Source organism: Microcebus murinus, chromosome 2 (assembly GCF_040939455.1).
Source record: "Microcebus murinus isolate Inina chromosome 2, M.murinus_Inina_mat1.0, whole genome shotgun sequence".
Classification (NCBI taxonomy): domain Eukaryota; kingdom Metazoa; phylum Chordata; class Mammalia; order Primates; family Cheirogaleidae; genus Microcebus; species Microcebus murinus.
Genome location: NC_134105.1, coordinates 109,376,063 through 109,393,848, shown reverse-complemented (window position 1 = coordinate 109,393,848; position 17,786 = coordinate 109,376,063). Strand labels below are relative to the sequence as shown.

Below are 17,786 nucleotides of genomic sequence, written 5' to 3'. Positions count from 1 at the left end.
ACATCGTCTTGGTAACAACAGTGGGAGAAGAGCAGAGCAGGATGAATCAGCACTCTCCACTAAGATTTACCTGAAATTTGACTTCCTGGGAACTTGCGTTGCAAAGCAAAGTGAATGTTTTACTCACCATAGGAGGGGAGGAGAGAAAACATGGAAACAAGAATACAAGTTCACTGGAAGAAGATTATTCAGTTATAAGAAGAGGGGCATTTGCCCTACATTTCAAATCCCCATCCCTCCTCCCTGCCACATTCTATCCATGACCACCTTCCCAAGATTCTTATCAATGAAAACAAACAGACCCCAGATAGTTCAGTCTACACTTAACCATTACAGGTTGGAAAAGGTAAACAGAATGTTGTTTTAACATTTTATTATAAAAGTAATAGATGATCTTTATAGAAAAAAAGAATGAAAATAATAATTGCTGATAATTTCTTCACCCTGAAATAATCATTTCTAATGTGTTGGTATAGATTAGTCTAACATCTCAGATCATATATACTTAACATAATTGTTCTCTTCATCTGCACTGAAATCTAAAAAAAAAAAAAAGATTTTTTAAAAAACATAATTGTTCTCATGTATCCTATAACAAGCATCTTCCATGTACAATCTCTTAATAGCAGTAATTTTACTAATTTTATTGGCTGTGTGGATGTATAACAGAAGTCTAGATGTCTTTCTTGTACAGAAGGTGCAGTCAGTCATCCAAGATCCTATTGACTGTGGCTTCAGTACAGGCAGTTTCAGGCAGGACTCATGTAGATTAATTACTCTGGAAGAGTCCTTCTCCTTTGGCAATGGCAACATCCTCTTGTCCTTGCCCCTCTGATTCCCTTCCCAAATCTCAGGGCAAGGCAATGGAGACTAAATGAGGTTTTTGTATTTGTTCTGTTTCTTTCTCTGGAGCTTTGCGGTGGATGAGAAGTCAAAAGGTGGTTGTATTCTACGCTGAGAGAAAGCAGAAGCAAGCAGTGGGGATCCACTGGGTGGGCAAATGGCATAACGTTAATGGTACAACGTTATCACCGTAGACATTGTCATTAAGGAAGAGTCAGGTAGACGTTGCTATCATCATCAGTGGGTACATTGTGCTTCAGAGTCATGTAGCCACCATCAGTAATTTCATAATCATTGTTGGTTTCCTCAAGTTGTCTATTCCTGATCTCACTCATTTGACTTGACAATGGCCGCTGGAAAGCATTAAAAACCCTTAAGAGAACGAATACAGTGCACTAGGGAGATAAATACAATAGCTATAAGGAGAATAATAGCCAAGGATTGAAAAATTCCTTTAAGCAAAGATTTTCAGCAACCAAGATTTAATAAATCTTGAATGATGAATCTTGAAAGATGAATAAATTAATGGAGAAGACAGTGCTTGTCTGATGAAAAACTCATGTTTGTTCTTTAAAATTTTAAATTTGGGGCAATAATTTCCATTTTATTAACAGAGAAAAAACTTTTTTTTTTATCAGTGTTAAACCAAAATTATAGGAGATCATTGTTTTAGACTAAGCTCCTATACTAGGCCCCAACAAATCAGACTAAAAGTCAAAATGGAGTCACCTACACTAACAGTCCAAGTCACCAAGCCTAAACTAAGATGTTATCTGGCCTTTGGAGAAATCACAAGAGAGAGAGAGATAACAGCCTCATTTGCCAAAAAGGTCAGTTTCAATCAGCATGGGAATTAAGTTTCCTCAGCTATAATCCTTACAAAAAAGTGACCTGAAGTAAACTGATGTTAACCAATCAGTTATTTCTCTATTGTTCTGTTTCCCTGTTTTCACCTTAGAGGGAAAATAACTTTGAAAGGACCAATCTACTTTTTGTTGTTTCTTCTTTCTTTAGCCCTTTTTCTGTGTAAAGCCAGTCTCCTCTGATTGACTCACTGGAACATTTACTCTAAGAAATAAAGTGCTGCCCAATTCTAGAATTACAATAAGGCCAATTGAGATCTATAAATTAAATTTGTTGTAATTTTATCTTTTGACATCAATAAGAGCACAAGCTCCTCCTTGTTAAGCTGTTAAGGTATCAAGAACTTCTGTTTTTGGCTGGTTGTGGTGGCTCAGGCCTATAAACCCACTACTGTGGGAGGCCAAGGTGGGAGGGTCCCTTGAGCCCAGGCTGCAGTGTACCATGATTGCACCTCTGCACTCCAGCCTGGGTGACAGGGTGAGACCCCATTTCAAAAAATAACATAAAGAAAGAACTTCTATTTTAAGGTACTAGTGAGGCTAAATTGTTTGTTTCGGGCTATATTGCTTGAAAAGAATTTTAAGGTATCATTCTATGAAAAGAAAGAAAAACAAAGTTAATATTTGGAGCAAATTATGATCTTAGATTTTGAGTCCAGAGGGCAGCTAGTCAAGACAATTTCTAGATTTGAGTTTGAATCATCTTTAGGTGGTGGGATGAAGATGGCAGTTGCAATCTGATGGGCTTCCCTGGTTTGCAATTTGAATGTCTCTAGTTATGTCATTGGCTATTCTAGTGAACTCTCTGAGTAACCCATATAGCAGCAAGCATGAAGATTGTTCTTACATGTTCTGTTGCAGTGATTTTTCTGAAGCTTAACGTCAACCAGTTTTTCTATTTTTTTGTAGAGACAGGGTCTTGCTATGTTGCCCAGGCTGGTCTCAAGTGATCCTCCTGCCTTGGCCTCCCAAAGTGCTGGGATTACAGGCAAGAGCCACTGCACCTGACCCCAGGACTAGAATGTGATAGTGTGTACACTATAGTTTTCTACTGAAATACAATCTTTTTATTCTGGTGAAAGATATTTTTACTTTCCTTTTTATCCAAAAATCTCAGTTAATATTTTTGCAAAATATGTCTAGTTTTCAGCTGGGCATGGTGGCTTACACCTGTAATCCTAGCACTCTGGGAGGCCAAGATGGGAGGGTCGCTTGAGGTCAGGAGTTCAAGAGCAACCAGAGCAAGAATGAGACACTGCCCCTTGCTGCCCCCCCACCTTGCCCCCACCACCCAGTCTCTAATAAAAATAGAAAGACATTAATTGGCCAACTAAAAATATATAGAAAAAATTAGCCAGGCATGGTGGCACATGCCTGTGGTCCCAGCTACTCGGGAGGCTGAGGCAGAAGGATTGCTTTGAGCCCAGGAGTTTGAGGTTGCTGTGAGCTAGGCTGATACCATGGCACTCTAGCCCAGGCAACAGAGCAAGACTCTGCCTCAAAAAAAAAAAAAAAAAAAATTTAAAAAAAGTCTAGTTTCATTAAACTTGACCTGATTATTTATATAAGTGTAACAAGAACAGTAATTCTCTATATATTTTACAATATATTTTAGTCAGCGCTGAAGAGTTTAGCAAGAGGGTTTATTGACTTTGTATTAGTCAACCTTAGTTTTTAAAAACTATCTTGTGATGAGAAATCTCATTACAAGTTAAAAACTTCTCTAGGCTTAGAAACCAAGCCGGGATTTGCCCAATTACGTCCTGTTACAAGGAGAACAGATTCTTACTGGACCTATGCAAATACCCATGTTGAAAATAAAAATACTATTGAGTTTCAAAATTCTGGAACAAACAGGGAGAAAAAGATAAATGTTCCATTTTTTTTTTTAGTAGTTTGTCTTATTTGGAAATGATCTAGATAGTTAGTTAATCATTTTATATAATTTAACGTAGTATAGTTTGTGTCAAGTTGTCAAAAAGTCCCCTTTTTGCGCCCTTTGTTTTGCTCTCCCTTTGCTGCCACAATGGGTCCGGTTGTCATCTGTGGCATATGTATCATGCTCTGTAAACCTATGTCTTGCACTTGCACTATAATTCTCTCTCTACTCAATAAACTTCACTTTTGTGCTTGCCTTAAAAAAAATTGTCAAGAAGATTCTAGAAATTCTTTTTAGGCAGACATAACATTAAACAAAACTAGTTGTCATCTCAAGGTATATTTTTTGTTGACAAATTTTGTAACAGAGATGACATGAACTTATTTGACTAGTAAAGCTAAGTATAATATCCATTTCCATTTTCATTAAATTATCAATATTCTTATTTATTAAAGATTACTCAAGTCATAAGAACTTGAAAAGCATTTTGTTTTTGTTTTTGTTTTTTATGAGCCAGAGTCTCACTTTGTTGCCTGGACTGGAGTGCTGCGGCATCAGCCCAGCTCACAGCAACCTCGAATTCCTGGGCTCAAGTGATCCTACTGCCTCAGCCTCCTGAGTAGCTGGGACTACAGGCATGTGCCACCATGCCCAGCTAATTTTTTCTATATATTTTTAGTTGGTCAATTAATTTCTTTCTATTTTTAGTAGAGACGGGGTCTCATTCTTGCTCAGGCTGGTTTCGAACTCCTGACCTTGAGCGATCCACCCACTTTGGCCTCCCAGAGTTGAAAAGCATTTTCATTAAGTCCTTTCTTTTCTAAGAAAATAATTTATACAAGTGCTTATTTTTCTGTAGGCCAGGTAAATAGAGCTATTTTAATATTGTTTATAATAATACCATCCAGAGGTAGAATAATATTACATATAATTAGCATACACATATGTAGACATATGTAAACATACAGGCAAATACAAACAAAAATTCATGGCTTTTTGTCTGAAATTTTACCCATGTGCTATGTACAATAATATAAAATTCACTAGCTGAATCTGAGTAGTGTTTGTGGGAGTTAAATTTAGCTGCTTGCATAGCTAAAACTTTTTATTAATATTTGTGAAGAGGACTTCTTAAGATTTTTCATTTGCCAGTTTATTTCTAAAAGGTTCCTCCTTTTGTTTTTCCTTCTGATCAGTCATTTCCCTAAAGATTGCATTTTAAAGACTTATCCATCTCAAAAAGACAGTGAAAAGATGTTAGGTTTTCTCCATGAAGGAGTTATGGGGCATACTCATCTATTATCAGGAGTCAGTCTTACTGAGACTATGGACTCAATTTTAGGTGATTGAGGAGAAATCCATTCTATTTCCAATAAGTCTTTGTCCTTTTAAAACTTAAGTCTTTGCTTTTATAATAGCTCAGAGTTGTGTGTAATACCAAGAGTTAAATTTAGCTGTTACCAATACTACTGGCAAATCTGAAGGTCTAATTTTTTTAAGGAAGTTCAGATGGAAAAAGCAAAAAATTAAAGAGATTAAGGCCTGGCACGGTGGCTTACGCCTGTAATCCTAGCACTCTGGGTGGACAACGTGGGAGAATAGCTTGAGCTCAGTAGTTCCAGACCAGCCTGAGCAAGAATGAGACTCCCGCCTCTACTAAAAATAAAAAAATTAGCATGATGTGGTGGCCTGTGCCTGTAGTCCCAGCTGCTGGGGAGGCTGAGGCAGGAGGATCACTTGAGCCTAGAAGTTTGAGGTTGCAGTGAGCTATGATGATGCCCCTGCACTCTAGTCTGACTGGCAGAGCAAGACTCTGCCTCAAAAATAATAATAATAATAATAAATAAACATAGAGGTTAATAGGTTTAGAGTGTTTTCTCATTAGTGTGCTACAGAGATTTCTTTAGAGAGACTGGACTATTTTTTGAGGCATTCCTTTTTCTTTTTTTGAGAAAAAGCACTACCTCACCTGGCTAATTTTTTCTAATTTTAGTAGAGACAGGGTCTCACTCTTGCTCAAGCTGGGCTTGAACTCCTGACCTCAAGTGATCCTCCTACCTTGGCCTACTCAAAGTGTTAGGATTACAGGAGTGAGCCGCCATGCCTGGCCAAGTCATTTTGTGTTTTAGAAGACTCTATATACCAATTAAAGATGTATCTCATTGTTTCCTAAGGCATTTGGGATCCCCCTTTTTTCCCCAATGAACCCCATAAATGAACAATTTTATCTAGATTAAAACTTCCTCACTGTGGCCACTGTAATGTCAAATCATCTCTAGTAAGGTACACCTATTTTTCTCATCAGGCACAGGCTCTGGGTCCATATTTGAACATAAAAATTGCTAGTGTTCTGGACAGAGGAGTCCCAGAGTCCTTAGATTCTAACAAAACCATAATGTCCTGTCCTTCTAAAATTTACCTACTGAGGCCTCCAACTAGGCCCCCAGTCCAATTCCTGTTGAACACCTGGTTCAACCTGCTGAATACACAGGTTGAGCCCTATATTCTAACCCAGAAATCAGACCCACTCTGGAAACCAGCCTAGTCCAGTTCCTGTTGAACACCCATTATAACCTGCCAAACACTCAGACTGATGAATCCAGTTGGGAATAAAATGAATCAAACTCAGAGAGCTCAGGACACAATGTGTAGAGCTTGACCTCTGAGAGGGACTTATCCAGTGACCCACAAATGCAGCAAGAAAGTAGTGAGCACAATGGACTCAGTGGGAACCTACCTATGCCTGGTTGCTCATTGCTCCTGGGGAGCTAAGGAGTAGGATCTACTTAAGATCCAGTTCTGACACCAAACTTTTAAAGAACAAATCTGAGGCACAATAAAATTCTAGAGAGTTTAAGTAAGAAGCAATTCATGAATTGTGGAACCCCAAACCAAAAGAGGTATAGTGTTCCAATGACAAATGTTAAAGCCAAGTATTTATCAGGAAAATTCAGAAGCAAAATAAAGACATTTGACTGGTCTGCAGTAATATAATTGTCTTTTTTTTTGGGGGGGGGGTTACCTTGTTGGAAAGTCTGTAGTAACATAAATATATGTTAGTTGGCTGCTTATGATTGGCTGAGGGTGAGTCTTATATTTCTGTCTAATATAAGCGTTTACCAGAAATGATTCAAACTAAGTTTTGCCTAAGTTTATAGTTATGACTCCAGTGAAGTTTCGCTTATGTTTGTAGCTTCAGCAAAGTTAAGGCTATTTCTAATGCCTAGTTGATTTTGTTTGCTTCGGAATTTTCCAGACCCGGTCTCCATTTTAATTTTGCATTAACAAAGGCAACAAAAGAGGGAGCAAGGGAGAAGAGAAGGGGTATGAAGGAAAAGGAGGTGGATAGCATCACTCACCTTAACTTTGGCAGCTGTTTTACCATTAATGGGATTGGCTGTGGGTGAAAGGAAGACAGATCAGCTAGGGTATGGTTAGAAGAGGGCCTACTGGTGCTGCTAATGAAAAAGGCCCAAACCAAATTCAAGGCAAGGACTGCAGACCCCATCTTGGGTCTATAGGGCAACAGCTAAGTAAATTTGACCCAATTTACCCACCCTTGGGGTATCCCAGACACAGTGTTCCCCACTGGCCACACTGGCAAAAGGAAGCAGTCATTTGTGCCATATTCTTTTCAAATGATTGCTGAACTTTCCTAGAAGCAAACCAGGAAGCTTTAGGAATATAAGATATTAGGAAAAAGGTGGGGGATGTTCAGTATTGAAGTCAAGTCCAGACTTTTACTGGCCACAGATTTAGTGAGAGAAGACTGAGGGCCATTTCCATGTGTTTCAAATGTAGAGAGACTTTAATGGAAATTTGAAGAATCTGGTACTCCATGGCACTAAAGAGAAACAAAGAGAGTGAGAGGAAGGACGAGAAAGAGAAGAGAGAGAGAGAAAGGGAGGAAGGAAGGAAAAAAGGAAGCAAACATGCAAGCAACAAAGCCACTCAACAAGTACTTTCTCTGGTATTCAAAACACACCAAATTCCCTCATATTTTTGTCATAAACTCACTTTGCCACTGTCAAAAGCAGCCTCAGTGTCTGCAAATCAGCATTTCTCAGGAAGCTGGGGAGGAGTCTTTTTTCTCTCATCCCCTGGACATAAGGTCTTTATTTACTATGCTCCAAATTCTGCAACAAACCACATTCTAAGTTCAAGCACACACACATACACACACACACACACAAATCTATTAGGCAACTAAATTCTGCTTCTCATATAACCCTTAGTGATCCCAATAACCTGGCTACACTTTTGGGGAAACCATCAGCTCGAGCACCTGGCCTCACGAAATATGTTCATGCCACTGTAGACAGAACCACATGTCCAGGTGGATAATCCAGTTGTGTTTGGGCTGTTTTCTATATCTAGCTGGTTCTGGCATGCCCCAGGCCCATATCCCACTGGGCCTGACCACCGGACACGCAGACCTTGCTCAAAGCGCAGCTGGATGAGTGATATTTTGCGCAAGCTCTCAAATCTGTTGGCTCTGCTCTGAGTCATGCTCCAGCCATGTGAGGTGGAGTCACCAAGAGCTCTTTTTCCTGCTGGTTTCTACTGTCATGGAAACCCCCAGAGAAAGCTCCAGTTAACTTTGTGCTCTGACTTTAACTACAGTCAGGAAGGTGCCTGGAATCCTCTTCCTTTGCACACTCCCACCTGAGCCAGGGGTTGGATGGTCACTGGCTCTCAGGACGTCAGACCTAGAAGGGCTTAGAGGTCATCCTGGCCACCCACTCGCTTCCTCAGAGAGGTGACTCAAGATTCCATGGTACAGCCGGGCGCGGTGGCTCACGCCTGTAATCCTAGCTCTTGGGAGGCCGAGGCGGGCGGATTGCTCAAGGTCAGGAGTTCAAAACCAGCCTGAGCAAGAGCGAGAGCAAGACCCCGTCTCTAAAAAAAAAAAAAAAAGATTCCATGGTACAACGGTGGCAGAACCAGGCCGGGTGGGCATCAGAACCCAGCTTTGCACACAAAGTAAAGCCCACTAGTGCCTCTAGTCCCCCAGAACTTTCTCAAGCCCAAATCTCCTCTTCATGCTCCACGGAGAGCTGAGCCCGGGCACCCCTACCCCATCACTCCACAGGCACAGATTCCTCAGCAATCTGGCCTTTCTTCCCTAGGCCTCCCTCTTTCCTCTTAGACTCCTACCTCCTGAACCCTATCTGCTTGGCCATACGACTCCTAACCCTGCCCAGATATCTCTGGTTTCCTGCTCTGGAAATATCTCCAGATTCCTGGCCCCAAAAAATCAGACACAGCCCTTCCCTCTCTGTCTGGGACCTGTGTTCCTCTTCCCGTCTCCAGCGAGGTCCTCTTCAGGCCCAGGAGTTAGACTCAGAACTGACCAAGAGATTTGAGCCTCTGCCCTTCTGAGGGGCCTGAGTCTTCAGGACCAAGGACAAGGGGCAGGATTGAGTTAGGAACAACACAGATGCTCCCTCTCACAGACACCTCCTCTCCTCCCCACTCCCCTGGTCCCCTGCCAGGGATTTCCTGGCCTGAATTATGGTCCAGAAAGACATAATTCAGCTGATTGGTGGGGACTCCTAGGAGTGTTAGAATGGCCACTCCATTGTGTCTTTCTTAGGCTTGCTCTGCCTTTTAAGAACATACCTCTTCAGTATCTCTCTCTGAGTCTCTCTACTGACTTATCATCAGTAACTGAGGTCCAGCCTACAAACCCACTGCAAAGTGCTCTGAGAGGTATTAGTAGTATTATGTTCTTTTCTGCAGTGGCTTACTCCTACCTCGACCCTCATCCAAGCCACAGCAGTCCTCACTCCATGCCTTGGCCCCATGCCTGGAGTGTCCTCTGGGCCTAATGGCTCCTCTCACTCACCACCTCCTCCATCATGGCCACAGCTGCTATTTATGTGCCATCACTGTCTACTAGGCCCTGGGATAAGAGCTTCAGCCTCTTTCATCCTCATAACAACCCTGTGAGGTGGGTCCTATTAGCGTTCCCATTTCCAGGTGAGGAAACTGAGGCACAGAGAGGTGGAATAACTTGGCCAAAGTCAGGTAGATGGTGAGCTGTAGAGCTGAGACTTGAACCCAGGCAGTTTGGCCCCACAACGTGTGCTTCCATCACTACACTACACTGCCCCCCATGGAACCTTCTCGAACCACCCCTGCCCATGCTGGGCTATGGTGACTCCTCTGTACCCCTGTCATAGCCTTTTCATTTCTCTGTCACTGCCCTTATCCCACTTTATTGTAATGATCTGCATGTACTTCTGTCTTCCCCACACTCCTGAGGACTCCCTGAGGTCAGGGACTGGATTTCTTTACCTTGGAATCACCACAGCATCTAGCACTGACACATGAACAATTTTGTTCAAGTCTTGTTGAATGAGTTAATAATTCAACAATAATTAATGAATTAATAAATGAATGAATGAATGAAATATGGATCTATAATTAAATGACAAACAATTCTCTAGCTCAAAGATAGACTTTCTGGAAACATCTGGCATGGGTGCTTGCCCTAGCAGAAACCAATAACAAGAGGGGTACAGGGAAGCCACAAACCTGAAGTCATCTTTCTCCTGCGGTAGGTCAAGACTGCTACGACAGCAACAATGGCCGCTACAGCAATCCCAATGACCACAGCCACAATTACACCCATCGGCGAAGACTTGCTCGCTTCGGGCCCTAGGGAAGACAGACCTCAGGACAGGCAGTACTCTCCCTGTGCCACCCCCACCCTCCCCACCGTCCCCCAGGGCTTGTCGCCTGAGCTGTTCTGTGTCTGGGTCACTTGCGGGTGAAATACTCACTTCACCCTCCAACCTCACCTGCACATCGTTTCTGTGGCTGGACTTGTGCCTCCCCCATACCCAGGTTTCTCCGCCACACTAATAAAGGCACACTGGGGAGTGTGTGCCAGCAGAGGGACGGTTCCCCTTAGCCCTCAGGTCAGCGGGGAGGCTGGGCCTGAAGCCTCCCATCCCTGGAGGCATCGCTGCTCTACCAAGCACAGCCTGAACAGTGCAGGACATGCCAGGCCTTCCAGAGTGAATGTCCATAACACAGGACATGACAGGAAACGAGGCAAACCTCAGCTCTTAGGAATGCCCAGGAGCTTAGGGAACCTCTGTGCCAACGGGAGACCTCAGCCTCACTGCTGTCCTTAGTACGGGGCCTGCATTGCAAAGTGCGACAACAGACTTATCACCTGTCACCTGGAAGCTGAGGGCTCCAAGCTCTGAGCCCTACTCCTGTCCACTGGCCCATACTGAGCAAGGCCTCTGCCCCTCTCCTCTTTGCCTCAGTGCCCAATTTTGCTGCTGTGGCTTCTCTCAGATCTCCATGTAGGCCCATGCGACTCAGCCCTTGTTCACCCCTATTCTTCCCTCCCTATGTCTCAGCAGAGTCCCATACCTTGGACAGTGATGGTCACAGGCTGGGATGAATGCTGCATCTGTCCTATATATCCTGTGCAGTGGTAATCACCGCTGTGGCTGTGGTTTGCTTGTGGGATGGAGAAGCCGGCATTGGAATGGGAAAACTTCTTGGATGTTCCATTCTGGAAGAATGTGATCTTGCCTAGAGGCTTGTTCTTCCAGGAGTGGCACCTCAGCATGATGGTTTCCCCGCCCTGGAACACCAGGTGAGGGGTCTGGAGCACCAGCCACTCTGAATGACACAAACATGGCAAGACAAACTTTTAAGGCTAGATGCCAAGGCCTTTGCCGCCTTGTGCTTAGGGCTACATTACTTACAGGATTTCTGGCAGACAGACTTGAAGATGCAAATGTGAGCATTCTCTTACAGGCAGTATGTAAGAAATGTGAGCATTCTCATACAGTATTTTGTCTATGAGACCTCTGAAATATAGAAATTTTCAGAAGTCCCAAAGATAAAGAGCAGATATTAAAAACAATTTTGTGGAATTAAAAACACTATACTGGAATAGGGAAATGAGTGCATTTCAGTAACTATAAGTGGTTCCCAACATTTTTGGCACCAGGGACTGGTTTCATGGAAGACAATTTTTCTGGAGGAGGGTGCAGGAGGCAGAGCAATGGGGAGTAGCTGTAAATACAGATGAAGTTTTGCTCTCTCACTGCCGGCTCACCTCCTGCTGTGCAGCTGGGTTCCTAATAGGCCAAAAACTGATACCAGTCCGTGGCCCAGGGGTTGGGGACTGCAGCTATAGATGTTACTGAACAGGACCTGGAATCTTCAATTTGTTCTGGATACACTATTCATGGTCTGGGGATTATTAATTCAATGGGAACTTTGGTACCAGTTTTGCAAAGTGTAGGTGGGAAGCCATTAACTACATGAGCAACAAAGTAGAACCTCAATAATGCCTCACCCACCTCTCTTAGTCTGTTCTGGCCTTTATAATAAAGTACCATAAACTGGGTGGCTTATAAGCAGAAATTTATTTCTCACAGTTCTAGAGGCTGGGAAGTCCAAGATCAAGGTGCTGGCAACTTCTGTGTCTGGTGAGGGACTACTACTTGGTTCACAGAATCGAGGCTTCTCGCTGTGTCCTCACACGGTAGGGAAGGACCATGAGCTCCCTTGGGCCTCTTTTGTAAGGTCACTGATCCCATTCGTAAGGGCTCCTCTCTCATGACCTAATCATCCTCCCAGAGGTGTCACCTTCCTAACACTATCACCTTGGAGTTTAGGATCTCAACATACGAACTGGGAGGACAGAAATATTCAGACCATAGCATACTCTGAGTGGAATCTCTCATCCACATAAGAAAAAAAATATATGACTTTTTTTTTTTTTTTTGAGACAGAGTCTCACTTGTTGCCCAGGTTATAGTGAGTGCCGTGGCGTCAGCCTAGCTCACAGCAACCTCAAACTCCTTGGCTCAAGTGATCCTTCTGCCTCAGCCTCCTGAGTAGCTGGGACTACAGGCATGTGCCACCATGCCCGGCTAATTTTATATATATATATTAGTTGGCCAATTAATTTCTTTCTATTTATAGTAGAGACAGGGTCTCGCTCTTGCTCAGGCTGGTTTTGAACTCCTGACCTTGAGCAATCCACCCGCCTTGGCCTCCCAGAGTGCTAGGATTACAGGCGTGAGCCACCGCACCCGGCCTGACTTTTTGAATTTAATATTCAACTGTGACTCTGAATTAAAGGGGCATTCAAGAAATCTTTTAAAGTTAAAATCCCTTTTCCCTTTTTGCCTACAAACACCCTCACTCCCAACCACTCTCTTCCTTTATCAATGGCAGAGTAATCAGACTCCAAAATTTAGCTATTAAAACTTTGGAGGACATCTATTAAAAATGTTTCAGCTGGGCGCGGTGGCTCACGCCTGTAATCCTAGCACTCTGGGAGGCCGAGGCAGGCGGATTGCTCGAGGTCAGGAGTTCGAAACCAGCCTGAGCAAGAGCGAGACCCCATCTCTACTAAAAATAGAAAGAAATTAATTGGCCAACTAACATATATATATAGAAAAAATTAGCCGGGCATGGTGGTGCATGCCTGTAGTCCCAGCTACTTGGGAGGCTGAGGCAGCAGGATTGCTTGAGCCCAGGAGTTTGAGGGTGCTGTGAGCTAGGCTGAGCCCACAGCACTCACCCTAGCCTGGGCAACAAATCGAGACTCTGTCTCAAAAAAAAAAAAAAAAAAAAAGTGTTTCAACAAACTTACTAGAGAAGAAAATCAAATTGCTTTATCAGAGAAATAAATAGTATAATTTATTATATCTACCTTAAATAAAAATCCATGTAAGAAAAGAGTATTCTGCATATGAAAGGCAAGGTACTGTGGTTGAGATGGCATGAAACAGAAATCTAAAGTCGGTATTCTGATTTTGGCTGTGCCATTGACTGCTGAGCTCTTGGGTCTCATTGCCTTCATTTCTTTGTCCAAAGGATGGATGGGACTAGATGGTTTCTCTCTGATGTAAACTAAAAAAATAAAATCCTAAGCCCCCCAATGGACTGAACAGACCCCAACTACAGCTTTGATTGGATAAGAGACTGATTTTGGTAACATTCTCCTGATAAGAGACCCCCTCTAGGCCAAGGGCAGAGAAACCTTAAAAACTGATGAAATTGGAGGTCAAACACACCTCATTATAGCCCCTCCCTGTTATGGTTTAGAAACGACTGACCAACATTAATGTTAAAATAGAGATCATATGACTGACAGAACAGACTCTTTGTGGCAATATGATACCAACTTATAAACAGGGCCTAACGCCATGCCAGGCAAGGGTTAAGCCATACACCCTTACACTTAAAGAATAAACTATGGTAACTGCCAGAGGTTTTCTTTTCATATAGCAGCTAAACAAGCACTGGCCTTGAGATAAGCAATACTGAAACAATTACAGCTTATCATGGCCAGATGCTGACTAACTGACCACCTTATTTCACAAGCCACACCTACAGCTTTTACTGGACAAGAGACTGATTTCAGTAAGATTCTCCTGATAAGAGACCACAGACCATGGAGTGGTTTGGGCCAGTTTTGCAGAGCCTGCACATGTGTGTCCCTGCTTCACCTTTTAAAGTATAGGGCCTAACTGTAATACATTTAAATGTTAATTCTCCACCCCAAAGTGGACATGGAATGCATGTAACATGCACAGTCTCTTATCACGCATGTGCACAATCCCCCTTCGTGAATGTTTAGAGCTCCCCTTGTAACCTGTTGAATATGTATGTTTAGGAATCCTGTTCAACATAAAGCTCCTGCCCCAAACCCTCCTCCTTCAAATTGCTTTATTTTCTCAGTTTTCAGACAGAGGCTGTGCTTCCCAGCCTGTCAGAATGGCCACCTTATAGACTGCAACCCTTTATAAGAACTAATGTTCTGGCAGGGCGCGGTGGCTCACGCCTGTAATCCTAGCTTTCTGGGAGACCGAGGCGGGCGGATCATTTGAGTTCAGGAGTTCGAAACCAACCTGAGCAAGAGCGAGACCCCGTCTCTACTGTAAGTAGAAAGAAATTAATTGGCCAACTAATATATATAGGAAAAAATTAGCCGGGCATGATGGCACATGCCTGTAGTCCCAGCTACTCGGGAGGCTGAGGCAGGAGGATCGCTTGAGCCCAGGAGTTTGAGGTTGCTGTGAGCTAGGCTGATGCCATGGCACTCACTCTAGCCTGGGCAACAAAGTGAGACTCTGTCTCAAAAAAAAGAAGTAATGTTCTCCTTTTCAGATTTATAAATTGTGTGATTTTTAAGTTAACACTATAAACAGTCATGTACAGGTTCAGGAAGAAAAAAATAAGTTAACACTAACAACCCTTCAGATCTCAGTTGTTGTGATCTATATTCCTTTTCTTAGAAAAGTCAGAAGTACCATCAGCTGTTTCTGGGAAGCCAATTCACAAAGAGAGGAGATGGGGAATTGTGATGTCATTGGGCAGGTTTTTGAGGTTAACTCATTATTTGCCCCCTTCAATAGAGCAGAAAACAGAAAGTGGCTCCACTGCCAGGATCTCTCTGGTACAATGCCCTTAAAGGACCACTAAAAAAAAAAAATCACACTCCTGGTGTTAAACTAAAACACTGGATGTTTACCTGGGACCTTCTTCAGGGTTTAGGCACCAAGGGTGCAACTGAAGTAAACTACAATACAAAAGCACTCATATTTTCAGACATTGGAGAGGGGCAGAAATAGTATCTAGGAGTATTTTCTCTACAGAATCTCTTAAACTGAACACTGTCAGATTTACCTAAACCTAAATCCAATGAAGTGACTCTTTTTTTTTTTTTTTTTTTTTTGAGACAGAGTCTCACTTTGTTGTCCAGGCTAGAGTGAGTGCCGTGGCGTCAGCCTAGCTCACAGCAACCTCAAACTCCTGGGCTCAAGCGATCCTCCTGCCTCAGCCTCCCAAGTAGCTGGGACTACAGGCATGCGCCACCATGCCCGGCTAATTTTATATATATATATCAGTTGGCCAATTAATTTCTTTCTATTTATAGTAGAGACGGGGTCTCGCTCTTGCTCAGGCTGGTTTTGAACTCCTGACCTTGAGCAATCCGCCCGCCTCGGCCTCCCAAGAGCTAGGATTACAGGCGTGAGCCACCGCGCCCGGCCTTGAAGTGACTCTTTTAATTAAAACTATCTAATGAATTCTCATCTCACGCAGGAATAAAGTCAAAGTCACTACAACAGCCTTCTGGCCTCTCATGGTCCGTCCTTTCCCCTCCCCCTCAGCTCTGACCTCATCTTCCAGATGAGGTCTGCTCCAGCAGACCGACCTCCTCACGTTTGTCAGGCAGCCTCCCACCCTAGGGCCTTTGTAGGTCTGTTTGCCTCCAGGCTCTGTGCTTTTCTAGACTGCCACCAGACTCAGTGGTTTACAGAGTAGGGATTTCCTTCTGCTTCTCTTACACTCAAAGGCCTGTTTGAGGCCTTGCGACCTTCTTGCTCAATCAGGACTGAGGCAAAAACAACCTAACACATACCGAAGAAATTATTAGAAATTTCCAAATTTCCACCAAACATGCTAAGCAAAGGGGTGGGTGGGTGAAACAGGAAATGAGTGGGCAACTCACAGCAATGCTTCTCAGTAAACAGGCCACCCCATCTTTCTTGCAAATCTCTGCAGTGTAAGCAGATTTCATCTCTCTTAGTCCTCCCAGATCCTCCCCAGGGCCTTCCTCCACTGACCGGAAAACACATCCAGACGCACAGGGTCGCTGAGGCTGCTCTGGTCCGTCTGGCACCTGTACTCCCCGCTGTCACTGGTGTCGGCCTTAAACCTGTAGCTGGGCTGGACCTGGGTGGGAATGGAGTTCCCATTGTGGAACCATTGGGTGGAGTCGTTCCCGGGGGTGTGGGCCCCCCAGCACGTCAGAGTCACGTCGTCCTCCCTGAGCACGGTGATCCACGGGGGCTCAAGTCTCACCACAGCCTTCGGGAGAGCTGCTGAGGGGCAGAGAGCAGAAAGGGAAGTGCATAAATAACCTTGAAGGAACTGTGGAGTCCAAAGGAGCTCCCAGGGGAGGTCCAGCAACAGACAGTCCCCTTGTAGGCCCAGTTAAAGATCTGTACTTGCAGCAACCTCATTCCTTTGAGTCTTTGGTGGATCTAGGGGGAATCTTACCAAGAATCAAATCAAAGCCCCACTAAAATGGGGGAACTGCCTGTGCTGAACCCAAGCTTAATTCTTGGTAGAACAGCCTTTCCCTACATAGTACATTGCTCATGACATTGTAAGGAAACAACACCAGCAACACAAGAAAACAAACAGCAAACTCACCAGCTTGCCCGTCCGCAGAAGCTGTCAAAGAGAAGAGAGGGGTCAATGTAGAGCAGAAGATGAGAACAAATTTAGTTGCTTGTATGTGAAGAGGGGCAGGGGAAGGTGATCTTGGCTCCTTCTTTCCCCAGGACCCATCTCAAGAGCCTGTTACCAGTTGATCTCTTAAAAAAGCACTCAATCCCCATGTCCTCCTTATCTCATCCCTGCCCTGCCCCTCTGGCTACAAAGTTAACATGAATGTTTGGCACAGAATGGACTTCTTCCCAGGGACTGCAAAAATACCTCGGAATTCTGGAACAGTAAGAATTCAAGTTCTGCTCTCCCCTTTCAATCTGTCCTCAGCTTCCAGAGCCCAGCTAGCTATTCACCACACTGGTCCCTGGAGTCCAGGCAGTAGGAGTGGCTGAAGTTACCCCCTTTCAGGAAGACCTTCACTCACCCAGCAGCAGCAAAACTGCCAATGGTTGAAGCAGCCACAGGCTGCCAGGATATACATTCTGAAACATTTCTGTCTCCAAAGTCATCCTAGAAGTGGGCCAGAGTCCAGTGGGGTTTAGGAGATGAACGTAGAAAAGAGGAAGGAAATTGTTTCATCTTTTTGTGCCTTTGTCATCAGTCTCCAGATTCTACTTCCGATAAACAATTAGGAACAAACCAGACTAGCCCCGTTTAGTCTACTTTACAGAAATGTTTCTCTCCCATGTACCCCCTTGTTGTGTCCTTGTGAAAACCCCTGGGAAGGTGCTGTCGTGCTGGTGAGGAAGGTGATGGGGGGGAAACAGCAGGAAGTAGAGCTGGGAACAGAGCCCCTGTCTTGGGTTCTCAGTTCAATGCTGTGCCCACCACACTCCCTGTGCTGCTTTACTGGCCAGTATATAAAAATTTCCAAATGAGTCTCCAGTTAGACAAGGTAAAGAAACCCTTCTAAATCTGCAACCAATAAAAATCATCATTAAACAACAACAACAATAAAACAGGGTAGTTAT

General features: G+C 43.7%; 1 protein-coding gene across 3 annotated transcripts; it reads right to left on the bottom strand.

Annotated features, from left to right (window-relative positions):
- Positions 1-356: 356 nt before the first annotated feature.
- On the bottom strand, positions 357-17,382 carry FCGR2A (Fc gamma receptor IIa). 3 transcript variants are annotated; one of them, XM_012768599.2, is made up of 7 exons: positions 17,240-17,382; positions 16,798-16,818; positions 16,206-16,463; positions 10,978-11,232; positions 10,126-10,248; positions 6,945-6,982; positions 357-539 (listed from the first exon to the last, which is right to left on the bottom strand). In XM_012768599.2, exons 1-7 carry the CDS (start codon positions 17,322-17,324, stop codon positions 483-485), a joined length of 837 nt encoding a protein of 278 aa, XP_012624053.2. In that variant the 5' UTR covers positions 17,325-17,382; the 3' UTR covers positions 357-482. The 3 variants fall into 3 exon arrangements, with proteins under 3 accessions (XP_012624053.2, XP_012624051.2, XP_012624052.2); XM_012768597.2 differs by having other exon boundaries at positions 357-1,196; positions 17,240-17,380; XM_012768598.2 differs by having other exon boundaries at positions 357-1,196; positions 16,206-16,460; positions 17,240-17,380.
- Between the last annotated feature and the right edge of the window lie 404 nt (positions 17,383-17,786).

Excerpts from the sequence above, each read along its gene's own strand:
- FCGR2A (XM_012768597.2), bottom strand. The coding sequence starts at position 17,324 with ATGACTTTGGAGACAGAAATGTTTCAGAATGTATATCCTGGCAGCCTG. Across the intron at positions 6,983-10,125 it reads CAGGAGAAAGATGACTTCAG|CCAATCCCATTAATGGTAAA; the intron begins GTTTGTGGCTTC and ends TTTCACCCACAG. Across the intron at positions 1,197-6,944 it reads AAACAGCTGCCAAAGTTAAG|CGGCCATTGTCAAGTCAAAT; the intron begins GTGAGTGATGCT and ends AATGCTTTCCAG.